General features: G+C 41.1%; 1 protein-coding gene across 1 annotated transcript; it reads left to right on the top strand.

The window, feature by feature from the left end:
* The first annotated feature begins 1,669 nt into the window (after positions 1 to 1,669).
* On the top strand, positions 1,670 to 8,438 carry LOC121302504 (lectin-like). Its single transcript, XM_041232518.1, has 6 exons — positions 1,670 to 1,729; positions 3,056 to 3,159; positions 4,058 to 4,233; positions 5,446 to 5,583; positions 6,294 to 6,399; positions 7,472 to 8,438. Exons 2-6 carry the CDS (start codon positions 3,102 to 3,104, stop codon positions 7,537 to 7,539), a joined length of 546 nt encoding a protein of 181 aa, XP_041088452.1. The 5' UTR covers positions 1,670 to 1,729; positions 3,056 to 3,101; the 3' UTR covers positions 7,540 to 8,438.
* Positions 8,439 to 15,301: the final 6,863 nt, after the last annotated feature.

Consider the following 15,301-nt stretch of genomic DNA (forward strand, 5'->3'; position numbering starts at 1 on the left):
ATCCCACCCCACCAGGTCTCGAAGGGGCGGGCGAGTCTCCGTCCCCTGCCAACGGGCCTCTGCAGAGAACTCGAGGGCCACAAAGTCTTGCAGGGACCTGGGGGCCCTGATCTGCAAGGGGTCAGACAGAGAAAGAGAAAGGAAAAAATATATATATACCTTTCTCTTCTCTTAATTAGATATACTAATTAATAAGACTAGATAGATATAGACAGATAGATAGACAGATAGATAGATAGATAGATAGATAGATAGATAGATAGATAATTGAATTCAAGTGCAATTCATTTGGATTGTAAGTCTCTGATCAAGCTATAGAGCTATATAATGTAAAACATGTTTCAGTTTTGTAAATAAATATGTTATAGAACAGACAGCATGCTAATATGTTTCCAAGGATGAACGATCGAGTCACTAAAAAGAAACCAAAAACATTTTGTCAATGTCCATCATTTATATGCCTTTTTCTTTTTAAATCAATGTGTTATAATAGTGATGAGTTTCTTTTTGATATCGAAACAGAAGATCCGGTCCATGCTTGAAGAACAATTCTTATGAGATGAAAGTCTGCAGAATGGCTCATAAACAATTATAACGAAATATAACTGAGTGTTTTGTGTGTTTTGTCTAGTTGTTCTGTTTGTTATTTATTAGAGCCGGAGATTTGGCTCTGTCACTAAAGGCCAACACAAACCCAGACAGACCTGCAGAATCCTTCACTGATTATTATTATTATTATTATTATTATTATTATTATTTATTATTATTATTATTATTATTATAAATACTAATAATAATATTTCAGGTCATTCTCGCCCATATGGGACTGCGATGAATGGATGAGAATGATTTCAAATAAGAGCAATTGCAAAACACGTGGGTACAGCTAACTATAGGAGTAAGATCAATTGCCAGATTCACGAGGTAGGTCTAATTAAGAGCAGTGGTAGAATACAGCGAGGTATGGAGCATTTCAGTACAAGTACAAGCTAATGCAAGTCCTGGTACAGTTAGGTGCCATATAGTCCAGTATAGTGGAGAGCTGTGTGAGGTTTACAGATGCTGTCTGAACCGGTGTGTCTTGAGGAGGTGCCCGAAGGTGGTCGGGGACTGAGCGGTCCTGATATCCGTGGGTCAGGTCGTTCCACCAGCGAGGGGCGAGGGTGGAGAAGGAGCGGGCTCTGGAGGAGGAGGGATATCATTTTGAAGTTTCTCTGATTCCATGATGTTAAATAAAACATCTAAATTATGTTCATATTTTTTTTTTGTAATTTTTATTATTATTTTTACTTAGCTCAATCCTAAAATTCTAGGTGAGGCAAAACTTTTTGCCAAAGCAAAAAAAAAAACAGGGGGTTCAAATATTCACAAGGGGAACATAAATTCTCTGACGCTGCTATGTAGCGAGACTGAATTAGGCAGGTTTTTCTGTATTAAAAAAATGTTTATTACTACAAACCCTGTAACGTTTTTTTATAGTAATGTTCAAACTACCAATTCTAATTAAACCTGTCCAAACACTCTGTACAATAATGCAGCTTGTTAACAGGCCGTGTTGCGTTAGAGAGAACATTCCCTTCTTTGGTCGTGGCTCTAGGCAGAGGGGCGGGTGAGGGGCGGAGGCTGAGGTTAGGGTGCAGTTCGAGAGTTCCTCATTATTTAGGATATAAAGGAGTTGAGGAGCAGGGAGGGAGAACCAGACAGCTGGCCACTGGACTTCTCCTGTCAGGTAAGAACCCTTTACTTCACCTCTCTAAGCCATTGTAGTGAACAAAACGGCTTGGGAAATCTTACACACGTTTCTATTCGATACACGGCTCTGAAAAGCATCTTCTTTTACAGAGTTCGATAACTTTTGAGTAGCGATCGATACTTTTTCTATCAATATCAACCTACCGCTCTGGTCAAAAGTTTTGCATCATCACTCTATAGAATGAACTAATTTTGCTTCATAAAGTCACCCTGCTGAATAATGTTACCTTGTTAACATATTGAATTGTACATCGCTTTACAGTTTTGCATACATTAGGAGAAAAACAGAAAATAGAACAATCTGGCATTTGGAAATCTAACATGAACTACTACTGTACTTCTATTATGGCTTCTGGTAGACTTTTCTTTGTGATATCATTGTGTAGTTTATTTGATCACTTGATGTTAAATAAACTAATTATGGTCATGTAGTTTTAAAGAAAGCCAGAGCTGTAGTTTCCTCAAGCAAACTCTCAAAGCTACCAGAAATGTAGCTCTGAAGTTTATCAGCATACATTTCTTTCACTAACAGCTTAAGAAATGTGACCATTAATAAAAAATTGAAGTCACCTTTACCATAGTGTGTGCAACTTTCATGCAGCAAAATGTGAGGTCTTAGAAATCACCCCAGTAGATCTAAATTAAGATGTGCTGCAATTGTTTTGCTAGCATTTTGTACTGAATTAACTAGCTTTAAAAAACCAGGTATCTGCTCATTGTTTTACAATGAACGATGGCCCTTTGTCAATGTTATAGTCAGCGTTTAGCAGAGAGATCGGTCGCCAATTGGGAAAATCATGTAAATCAACTGAAATAGTAACGATTTAAAAATTAAGTGTTTCATGTATATGCAGTGGTGTGTGCATTTGTTAGATCAAGATTTGTCATTTACATCCTTTATCTACCCGCCTGCATGAAAACACCTCTGGGTGTAAGGATTTCAATCTCCGCTCAGTAATCAGGGATACAGAAACACACCCCTGTGTGAAAATGTCAGGTCGCTTTGTGCTTCAATCAGGCATCTTAAACAACTTCTAAAAAGTCTCCTGCGTTTTACCACAAGTGGCTCCTTGTTCCCTTTCTCTCACTGTTTGAAATTAATTGCAGTTTTTCCCTATTGAAGTCATCATTTCAATCAGACCATCGCTAAGTTGTCTATTTTGATCAGATTTTCAGTTCCAGTGGTTTGATTTCATATGCACAGCAATTTAAGACTACAGAAGCAACGGGCTGTTGTGATCAATGTGCATGCTGCTGTTTTTCTGGTGCAGTCTGACCTGTTCCTATCGGTGTTTTATTGCAGCCCATCAGTATTCTGTGTCTATTGATTCCAAATCTGTTTGACCAGAATGAAGAATCTTTTTCTCCTGGTGCTGCTCTGCAGTGTTGAGCTGGTCTGCTCTTCTGGTAAGATTATCACAGGGCATGATGTAATTTTATTGGCACAGAGGCAGAGACAGAGAGACACAGACATACAGAGACACACAGACACAGAGACATGGACACACACACACACACAGAGACACAGACACAGACACATACATACACTGAGACACACACTGAGACACATATACACACACACACACACACAGACACAGACACACACACACACAGACAGGGTCTAATTGTATTGGAACACACACAAATAGACACCGACACACAGAAACAAAGACACACAGAAACACATAGAGACAAAGACACACAGAAACACACACACTAGTAAACAGATTTATTTAGAAGTAAGGCACACTTTCTCTTATACTATAGAGGTACGTACACATTCCTATACATGAGTTGTTTCATTGACATAGTGTGGTAGTTTATATTGCTGGGGTGGATGATGTCACTGACAGGCTGGTTTATATTGCTGGGATGGATGATGTCACTGACAGGCTGGTTTATATTGCTGGGGTGGATGATGTCACTGACAGGCTGGTTTATATTGCTGGGGTGGATGATGTCACAGACAGGCTGGTTTATATTGCTGGGGTGGATGATGTCACTGACAGGCTGGTTTATATTGCTGGGATGGATGATGTCACTGACAGGCTGGTTTATATTGCTGGGGTGGATGATGTCACTGACAGGCTGGTTTATATTGCTGGGATGGATGATGTCACTGACAGGCTGGTTTATATTGCTGGGATGGGGGTTGGATGATGTCACTGACAGGGTGGTTTATATTGCTGAGATAGGGGATGGATGATGTCACTGACAGGCTGGTTAATATTGCTGGAATGGGGGGTGGATGATGTCACTGACAGGGTTGTCTCTGTGTATGTGTGTGTGTCTGTCTCTCCTCAAGCCGATACAGATGTTAAAGCCTATTCAGATAATGCAGCTGACGCAGATGTGGAAGTCAAGGACTGGGGTGCCTATTGTACCACTACCTTCCCGGGGCTGTGTGAGAGCCAGTCTTACAGAGATGGGATCACTGTCTATACCTTCTACAGGCATAAACAGAACTTCACTGAGGCTGAGGTACAAAAGCAGAATCACCATAGCTCTGTTGTACCCGAGACTGCTTGTTTTATTGACGGTTATCAATGTACGATTGCCATGAAACTGACCCATTGCACAATAGTGTAGTATGGTGTTCTGATTTCTACAGCTCTGGCCAAAGGTTTTGCATCACTGCCCTCTGTATAAAATGAACTCACTCAGCTTCATAGAGTCCAATGATAATGTTCCCTTGTTAACATATTGAATTCCACCCCCTCTATATAGAATGAACTCCCTCAGCTTCATAGAGTCCAGTGAAAGCTGCTGAATAATGTTCCCTTGTTAACATATTGAATTCCAATACAAGTTATTGACAGTGTCGACCCAAGGGACTTTTTCAGCCTGAAAAAAGAAACAAGGACCAGGGGTCACAAATGGAGTTTAGAAAAAGGGGCATTCAGAACAGAAAATAGGAGACACTTTTTTACATAGAGAATTGTGAGGGTCTGGAATCAACTCCCCAGTAATGTTGTTGAAGCTGACACCCTGGGATCCTTCAAGAAGCTGCTTGATGAGATTTTGGGATCAATAAGCTACTAACAACCAAACGAGCAAGACGGGCCGAATGGCCTCCTGTCGTTTGTAAACTTTCTTATGATCTTCTTCTTATGATCTTATATAGAATGAACTCACTCAGCTTCATAGAGTCCAGTGAAAGCTGCTGAATAATGTTCCCTTGTTAACATATTGAATTCCACCCCCTCTATATATAATGAACTCCCTCAGCTTCATAGAGTCCAGTGAGAGCTGCTGAATAATGTTCTCTTGTTATCATATTGAATTCCACACACCAGCACTTTGTAGTTTTCCAGATACTTAGCAAAAAACTGACTTATTGAAAAATGTGACATTTTGAAAATCTAACATGAAATACTACTGGACTACTGTTATGGCTTCTGGTAGAGTTTTGTTCAGTTCTCGATAATATCGATATTGAAACTCCTTGTACACAGACACGCACGCACACACACACACAGACAAACATACACACACAGACATGCACACACACACACACACACACACACACACACACACACACTCATACACACACACACATACACACACACACAGACACACATACACACACAGACATGCATACACACACACACACACACACAGACGCTCATATGCACACACTCATACACACACACACACACGCTCCTGTTCACAGCTTGCTCATCCTCTCCTCAGATGTACTGTCGCCAGCGGGGTCGTGGTGGCCACCTGGCTTCTGTTCACAATAGCCGCATCAACCAAGCCCTCACCTGCCTGACTACACACTGCAACAATGTGAATCGAGTGTGGCTAGGAGGCTTCGAGTTATTCAGGGTGAGAGTCAACTGCCTGTCTGTCTGTCTCTCTGTCTGTGTGTCTGCCTATCTGCCTGCCTGCCTGTCTGTGTGTTTGTCTGTCTGTCTCTCTGTCTGTCTGTCAGTTTGTGTGTCTGTCTCTCTGTTTCTCTGCCTGCCTGCCTGCCTGCCTGCCTGCCTGTTTGTCTGTCTGTCTGTCTGTCTGCCTGTCTACAGTATGTAACCCAGGCAGGGTCTTTATAGAAGAAACAGCACCATCTAGTGGCCTGCCACTGCACTGCATTCGATAGTGCCTCCAAATGGTACAGGATTTTTCTTTATTGTTTATTTGGCAGACCCCTCCTTTATCCCAGAGGACGCGCACAGGTGTCACAGGGCAGCACAGACAGGGTTACAATGCAAGCTTCATATTTAAACACAGTGCAGTTTACAGTAGGCACTGACAATAATAACACTGCTAGAATCCAATATGAACTAGGAGGCTGCAAGTTAGCATCATAGCGAGTTATATCTGCAGTGACACATTAGCAGTGCAATAGCACCAGGATAGCGCGTCAGTTGAGGATCCAGTGACGTGGGGTTGAGATCAGGTGAATCCACCGCAGACCAGGAGGGGGCGATAAAGAGATCTACAAGCGCAGTCTAAACAGAGGGGTGTGGAGGAGGCGGCGAGAGGTGGAGCGGTCCTGGCTGCACAGTTTGAGTAAGGCTGTGTCTCGATTTTTGCAGGGTACCAAGTTTGCGTGGACCGATGGAAGCATGTGGGATTATTCTAACTGGCTTTCAAACTGGCCAAGGTACTTTAACATGGCATGTGTGGAACTGAACTGGGGAGGTGAGGAATTATTATTATTATTATTATTATTATTATTATTATTATTATTATTATTATTATTATTATTATTATTATGCTTAAATTTGAGGTATCTTGAAACATCTGTTTTAGTGAAATAGGCCGTTTATTTATTTATTTTTCTATTAGCTATATCCACATCACATACACGCCCCCTAGCCAATCAGCACCGCCCGTTATCAGCTGAGTCCCGGGCGACTCAACATGTTGCCTGGCAACACACGTCCCTTGTTTTGCTTATCTAAGGAAGTCCCGAAATAGCCACATTCCAATTTCCATTAACCCTACTATTCTTAACCCTGCTATTAGGTTTCGGGTCTATTTGACTCGACTCTAGTTTCCAGTCAGCTTAAATGCTATTTTTCTTTTCATTTTCTATATAATATTTTATGACTTTTCCTAAGTTGGGGTCATGAACTTATACACAGAAAACAGAACCTTTTGAGATGTTTATTTATTTATTTATTTTAGCACAGGTCATGTGTACAAATAAGATGTTTCGGGTCACTGTGACCCCTGGCGTTTATCTACGTGAATCTGTGTGCAGAAATAAAACAAACTTCTTCAATTTGTTATTATTATTATTATTATTATTATTATTATTATTATTATTATTATTATTATTATTATTATTATTATTATTATCTCTGGAAATGGCTGCTCCTGTCTGGAGATATTTATAAACAAAACACTATATAGCTACAAGGCAGAGGCTAATTTTCTCTGTCAGTATTGCAACAGCATCTCTCTGGTAAAGACACTCCAGAATGAGGAGCTCCCAGGCTGGCAGTCAAAGAAGTTTTATCACAGCTCCTGGACTAAAAGAGCAGAAAAGAGTCAAACCTTTGCAAATAAAAACAGTTAATCAATTGAAGGATGTTTTAAATTGCATCGGGTCAATATGACCTAAAACAGAACAGCTGCACCTAAATTTTGAACATAGCAGGAGGGTTAACATTAATTGTTATTATTGTTCTTGTTGAGATACATTCATTGACCGACTATTCCTGTGATGGATATATCAACGTCCCATGCATGTGTGTTCTCTTTTCAGCGACGGGGAAATGGAGCGACCATTCCTGTTATTTAAAGAAGGCCTTCGTATGTGAGCACCAGCACTAAGGCAAGAAGGCGATTCGAGGCACGTCCGCGCTACGCTTGGCAGTTTTAACACGGAGCTCCCTCATAAGCCAGTCTGCATTGACTGTAACCACTGCATGACTGTAAAGTAATCTTGTTAGAGAGAGAAAGCAGCTTGAAATATCACTGTGAGAGCTTTCGGTGGGGTGGGGGGGGGGGGTGTACCATACTACCAAAAGTCAATTGTCAAATCAGAATGCTTTAGTTTTATACAAAGTAAAGACAGTACCTCACAGCCACCACCAGGGGGCAGTAAAAACAAAGGGCTTTGCTTTTCCTCTGGGGAAAGTGCAAAGGAATTAAAGATTGGAGTGCAAGGCCTGATTTTTACAGAACATGATAATGGGTAGATATTGAAGGAGTCGAACCCAGATCCATTTCAAAGGAAATTGAAAAAAAAAACCAAAAACATGATATTTTCAGATCCTTTCTCTTCATCGTCGCTCTGAGGTATTCAGTCAGATCTGCTCTGGTAATCAAATAGAATTGAGAAAAGAGACTCCCAGGCATAACTACAAGGCTTCAAATCACATTGTAGAAATGAATCGACATTTTATTTCACATTATTGAAGGAGTGCTGACCATCTTTAAAATGCATTCTCTCACCTCTTATTAGCTTTATTAACAGGATCACTGACCCCTCCCTTTAAAGGAGCGCTGGCCATCTTTAAAATCTGTTCTCTCTTTATTGATATCATAGTGGTCCCTATTTCAAGAGGTTTCAGCCGAGTCAATTTGGAAAGATCTTTTGTTCTGTTTTTCTTTTTGGTAAAAATGTGTGAAACAGATTTTGAACATTCTTTACATTGTCTAAAAATCCTGCATGCGCTCTGCTTTTAATTCAATAATAAAACCGCGTTTGATCAGCATTGAAAAAGCAATGGACATGTGTGTGTGTGTGTTTATTTAATTGCTGAATAATGTTCCCTTGTTAACATATTGAATTCCACACCCTCTATATAGAATGAACTCACTCACCTTCACAGTGTCCTGACGCACACACAAAGCCTGTCAGTGACATCATCCATCCCCCCATCCCAGCAATATAAACTGCCACAATATGTTAATGAAACAACTCATGTATAGGAATGTGTACGTACCTCTATAATATAAGAGAAAGTGTGCCATACTTCTAAATAAATCTGTTTACTGGCGTGTGTGTTTGTCCATGTCTCTGTTTCTGTGTGTGTCTGTCTGTGTGTATGTTTGTCTGAGTCTGTGTCTCTGTGTCACTGTATCTCTCTGTCTCTGTCTCTGTACTAATACAATTAGACCCAGGCCCTTACCAAAAGAGGAGATCAAATCAGCACTGCAGAGCAGCGCCAGGAGAAAAAGATTCTTCATTCTGGTCAAAACAGCTCCAGAATCAATAGACACAGAATAGTGATGGGCTGCAATAAAACACCAATAGTAACACTTAATTTTTAAATAGTTACTATTTCAGTTGATTTACATGATTTTCCCAATTGGCGACCGATCTCTTTGCTAAACACTGACTATAACATTGACAAAGGGCCATCGTTCATTGTAAAACAATGAGCAGATACCTGGTTTTTTAAAGCTAGTTAATTCAGTACAAAATGCTAGCAAAACAATTGCAGCACATCTTAATTTAGATCTACTGGGGTGATTTCTAAGACCTCACATTTTGCTGCATGAAAGTTGCACACACTATGGTAAAGGTGACTTCAATTTTTTATTAATGGTCATATTTCTTAAGCTGTTAGTGAAAGAAATGTATGCTGATAAACTTCAGAGCTACATTTCTGGTAGCTTTGAGAGTTTGCTTGAGGAAACTACAGCTCTGGCTTTCTTTAAAACTACATGACCATAATTAGTTTATTTAACATCAAGTGATCAAATAAACTACACAATGATATCACAAAGAAAAGTCTACCAGAAGCCATAATAGAAGTACAGTAGTAGTTCATGTTAGATTTCCAAATGCCAGATTGTTCTATTTTCTGTTTTTCTCCTAATGTATGCAAAACTATAAAGCAGTGTACAATTCAATATGTTAACAAGGTAACATTATTCAGCAGGGTGACTTTATGAAGCAAAATTAGTTCATTCTATAGGGTGATGATGCAAAACTTTTGACCAGAGCGGTAGGCTGATATTGATAGAAAAAGTATCGATCGCTACTCAAAAGTTATCGAACTCTGTAAAAGAAGATGCTTTTCAGAGCCGTGTATCGAATAGAAACGTGTGTAAGATTTCCCAAGCCGTTTTGTTCACTACAATGGCTTAGAGAGGTGAAGTAAAGGGTTCTTACCTGACAGGAGAAGTCCAGTGGCCAGCTGTTTGGTTCTCCCTCCCTGCTCCTCAACTCCTTTATATCCTAAATAATGAGGAACTCTCGAACTGCACCCTAACCTCAGCCCCCGCCCCTCACCCGCCCCTCTGTCTAGAGCCACGACCAAAGAAGGGAATGTTCTCTCTAATGCAACACGGCCTGTTAACAAGCTGCATTATTGTACAGAGTGTTTGGACAGGTTTAATTAGAATTGGTAGTTTGAACATTACTATAAAAAAACGTTACAGGGTTTGTAGTAATAAACATTTTTTTAATACAGAAAAACCTGCCTAATTCAGTCTCGCTACATAGCAGCGTCAGAGAATTTATGTTCCCCTTGTGAATATTTGAACCCCTTGTTTTTTTTTTTGCTGTGGCAAAAAGTTTTGCCTCACCTAGAATTTTAGGATTGAGCTAAGTAAAAATAATAATAATAATTACAAAAAAAAATATGAACATAATTTAGATGTTTTATTTAACATCATGGAATCAGAGAAACTTCAAAATGATATCCCTCCTCCTCCAGAGCCCGCTCCTTCTCCACCCTCGCCCCTCGCTGGTGGAACGACCTGACCCACGGATATCAGGACCGCTCAGTCCCCGACCACCTTCGGGCACCTCCTCAAGACACACCGGTTCAGACAGCATCTGTAAACCTCACAGCTCTCCACTATACTGGACTATATGGCACCTAACTGTACCAGGACTTGCATTAGCTTGTACTTGTACTGAAATGCTCCATACCTCGCTGTATTCTACCACTGCTCTTAATTAGAACTACCTCATGAATCTGGCACTTGATCTTACTCCTATAGTTAGCTGTACCCACGTGTTTTGCAATTGCTCTTATTTAAAATCATTCTCATCCATTCATCGTAGTGTCTACCCGCTCTTACTGGACTTTAATTGGATAAGCAAATATTTTTAATGGAAGTTTAACTGCTCTCAGTCAAACCCACTCTCACATGTAATTATTTACTGTGTTCCTTAGTGTTGCTCTTATTTGAATTTGATCCTATCTGCTACTGATTTGACTGGACTTTATAACTGCCCCTATCTGTAATGTGATATCCTGTAATGGGATATTTTATAATGTAATCATTTGTAAAGTGATACCTTGTACTGAGATATTTTCTAACAATTGTAAGTCTCCCTGGATAAGGGCGTCTGCTAATAAATAATAATAATAATAATAATAATAATAATAATAATAATAATAATAATAATAATAATAATAATAATAATCATCATCATCTTGCAAAAATATTTACTCATTTACTAAGGGATACATTCGGGTTCCTCTTTTTTACATTGAGTTCGACTCTATGAATGTACCTGTTTCTGCAGAGAAAGCATTGCTGAGTGAAATAACCTTTGAGCAGCATCGCACAGTCAGCTTATCAGAATCCAGCGATCTTCAGCAATAGACCACATCTCTGTTTCAGTGACGGGGGAAATTTGTACCTGGGGCTCGAGGAGCGTTTCAAAAACCGATCCCATGTCGAGATATCACCCCGAGGAACGCGGTGAGTTGTCAGGACTAACCAGCCTGCAAATAGAAATCAACAAAAAGTGGCAAACTGTTTTAGCAGGTGGCAGGTGCGGAGGTGATGCAGTGCTCAAGACAAGGACGAACAACACAGGGCTGGTGAAAGAGTGATTTATTTAAAATACAAAGCCTGGTGACAACAGTAAAGGAACGGAGGGCTGGAAATACTCAGCAATGTGTATTGCGCAGTTCAATAAAGGGGTTGCAGTCCCCAGATAACAGACCCAGTTAGACACACAGAAGACACGCACACACATGGTCACAAGTGCTCTAGTGCTAGTGGTGAAACACGATTCTAACCAGTGAAGGATTCTGCAGGGCTGTCTGGGTTTGTGCTGGCCTTTAGTGACAGAGCCAAATCTCCGGCTCTAATAAATAACAAACAGAACAACTAGACTCGACAAAACACACAAAACACTCAGTTATATTTCGTTATAATTGTTTATGAGCCATTCTGCAGACTTTCATCTCATAAGAATTGTTCTTCAAGCATGGACCAGATCTTCTGTTTCGATATCAAAAAGAAACTCATCACTATTATAACACATTGATTTAAAAAGAAAAAGGCATATAAATGATGGACATTGACAAAATGTTTTTAGTTTCTTTATAATCACTCGATCGTTCATCCTTGGAAACATATTAGCATGCTGTCTGTTCTATAACATATTTATTTACAAAACTGAAACATGTTTTACATTATATAGCTCTATAGCTTGATCAGAGACTTACAATCCAAATGAATTGCACTTGAATTCAATTATCTATCTATCTATCTATCTGTATATATCTGGTCTTATTAATTAGTATATCGAATTAGTCTCTCTATCTATATATATATATCTTTCTCTCTCTGCCTGTCTGTCTGTCTGTCTCTGTCTCTCTCTCTCTCTCTCTCTCTATATATATATATATATACACACACACACACACACACACACACACACACACACACACACATATATATGTAGACTAATCACTCTTGTCCTTTCATCCAGTAAACACATGTAATCCTGTACAATAAGACTGACCATCGCAACACAATAAAATATTTAATTGAGGGGAGTTCTGAACCCCAGGACTGGGTGCAGCAGCAGCAGCAGGGCTAGTGTGAGTTTCTAACCCTGCTCAAACTCCTGGCTCCTGATCATTGCAATATTAATAATAATAATACTAGACTTCATTGAGGGGAGCTCTGAACCCCAGGACTGGGTGCAGCAGCAGCAGCAGGGCTAGTGTGAGTTTCTAACCCTGCTCAAACTCCTGGCTCCTGATCATTGCAATATTAATAATAATAATACTAGACTTCATTGAGGGGAGCTCTGAACCCCAGGACTGGGTGCAGCAGCAGCAGGGCTAGTGTGAGTTTCTAACCCTGCTCAAACTCCTGGCTCCTGATCATTTCAGTATTAATAATAATAATAGACTTCATTGAGGGGAGCTCTGAGCCCCAGGACTGGGTGCAGCAGCAGCAGCAGGCTAGTGTGAGTTTCTAACCCTGCTCAAACTCCTGGCTCCTGATCATTGCAATATTAATAATAATAATACTAGACTTCATTGAGGGGAGCTCTGAACCCCAGGACTGGGTGCAGCAGCAGCAGGGCTAGTGTGAGTTTCTAACCCTGCTCAAACTCCTGGCTCCTGATCATTGCAATATTAATAATAATAATACTAGACTTCATTGAGGGGAGCTCTGAACCCCAGGACTGGGTGCAGCAGCAGCAGGGCTAGTGTGAGTTTCTAACCCTGCTCAAACTCCTGGCTCCTGATCATTGCAATATTAATAATAATAATACTAGACTTCATTGAGGGGAGCTCTGAACCCCAGGACTGGGTGCAGCAGCAGCAGGGCTAGTGTGAGTTTCTAACCCTGCTCAAACTCCTGCCTCCTGATCATTGCAATATTAATAATAATAACTAGACTTCATTGAGGGGAGCTCTGAACCCCAGGACTGGGTGCAGCAGCAGCAGGGCTAGTGTGAGTTTCTAACCCTGCTCAAACTCCTGCCTCCTGATCATTGCAATATTAATAATAATAATACTAGACTTCATTGAGGGGAGCTCTGAACCCCAGGACTGGGTGCAGCAGCAGCAGGGCTAGTGTGAGTTTCTAACCCTGCTCAAACTCCTGCCTCCTGATCATTGCAATATTAATAATAATAATACTAGACTTCATTGAGGGGAGCTCTGAACCCCAGGACTGGGTGCAGCAGCAGCAGGGCTAGTGTGAGTTTCTAACCCTGCTCAAACTCCTGCCTCCTGATCATTGCAATATTAATAATAATAATACTAGACTTCATTGAGGGGAGCTCTGAACCCCAGGACTGGGTGCAGCAGCAGCAGGGGCTAGTGTGAGTTTCTAACCCTGCTCAAACTCCTGCCTCCTGATCATTGCAATATTAATAATAATAATACTAGACTTCATTGAGGGGAGCTCTGAACCCCAGGACTGGGTGCAGCAGCAGCAGGGCTAGTGTGAGTTTCTAACCCTGCTCAAACTCCTGGCTCCTGATCATTGCAATATTAATAATAATAGACTTCATTGAGGGGAGCTCTGAACCCCAGGACTGGGTGCAGCAGCAGCAGGGCTAGTGTGAGTTTCTAACCCTGCTCAAACTCCTGGCTCCTGATCATTGCAATATTAATAATAATAATACTAGACTTCATTGAGGGGAGCTCTGAACCCCAGGACTGGGTGCAGCAGCAGCAGGGCTAGTGTGAGTTTCTAACCCTGCTCAAACTCCTGGCTCCTGATCATTGCAATATTAATAATAATAATACTAGACTTCATTGAGGGGAGCTCTGAACCCCAGGACTGGGTGCAGCAGCAGCAGGGCTAGTGTGAGTTTCTAACCCTGCTCAAACTCCTGGCTCCTGATCATTGCAATATTAATAATAATAATACTAGACTTCATTGAGGGGAGCTCTGAACCCCAGGACTGGGTGCAGCAGCAGCAGCAGGTTAGTGTGAGTTTCTAACCCTGCTCAAACTCCTGGCTCCTGATCATTGCAATATTAATAATAATAATACTAGACTTCATTGAGGGGAGCTCTGAACCCCAGGACTGGGTGCAGCAGCAGCAGGGCTAGTGTGAGTTTCTAACCCTGCTCAAACTCCTGCCTCCTGATCATTGCAATATTAATAATAATAATACTAGACTTCATTGAGGGGAGCTCTGAACCCCAGGACTGGGTGCAGCAGCAGCAGGGCTAGTGTGAGTTTCTAACCCTGCTCAAACTCCTGGCTCCTGATCATTGCAATATTAATAATAATAATACTAGACTTCATTGAGGGGAGCTCTGAACCCCAGGACTGGGTGCAGCAGCAGCAGGGCTAGTGTGAGTTTCTAACCCTGCTCAAACTCCTGGCTCCTGATCATTGCAATATTAATAATAATAGACTTCATTGAGGGGAGCTCTGAACCCCAGGACTGGGTGCAGCAGCAGCAGGGCTAGTGTGAGTTTCTAACCCTGCTCAAACTCCTGGCTCCTGATCATTGCAATATTAATAATAATAATACTAGACTTCATTGAGGGGAGCTCTGAACCCCAGGACTGGGTGCAGCAGCAGCAGGGCTAGTGTGAGTTTCTAACCCTGCTCAAACTCCTGGCTCCTGATCATTGCAATATTAATAATAATAATACTAGACTTCATTGAGGGGAGCTCTGAACCCCAGGACTGGGTGCAGCAGCAGCAGGGCTAGTGTGAGTTTCTAACCCTGCTCAAACTCCTGGCTCCTGATCATTGCAATATTAATAATAATAATACTAGACTTCATTGAGGGGAGCTCTGAACCCCAGGACTGGGTGCAGCAGCAGCAGGGCTAGTGTGAGTTTCTAACCCTGCTCAAACTCCTGCCTCCTGATCATTGCAATATTAATAATAATAATACTAGACT

Source organism: Polyodon spathula, chromosome 29 (assembly GCF_017654505.1).
Source record: "Polyodon spathula isolate WHYD16114869_AA chromosome 29, ASM1765450v1, whole genome shotgun sequence".
NCBI lineage: Eukaryota > Metazoa > Chordata > Actinopteri > Acipenseriformes > Polyodontidae > Polyodon > Polyodon spathula.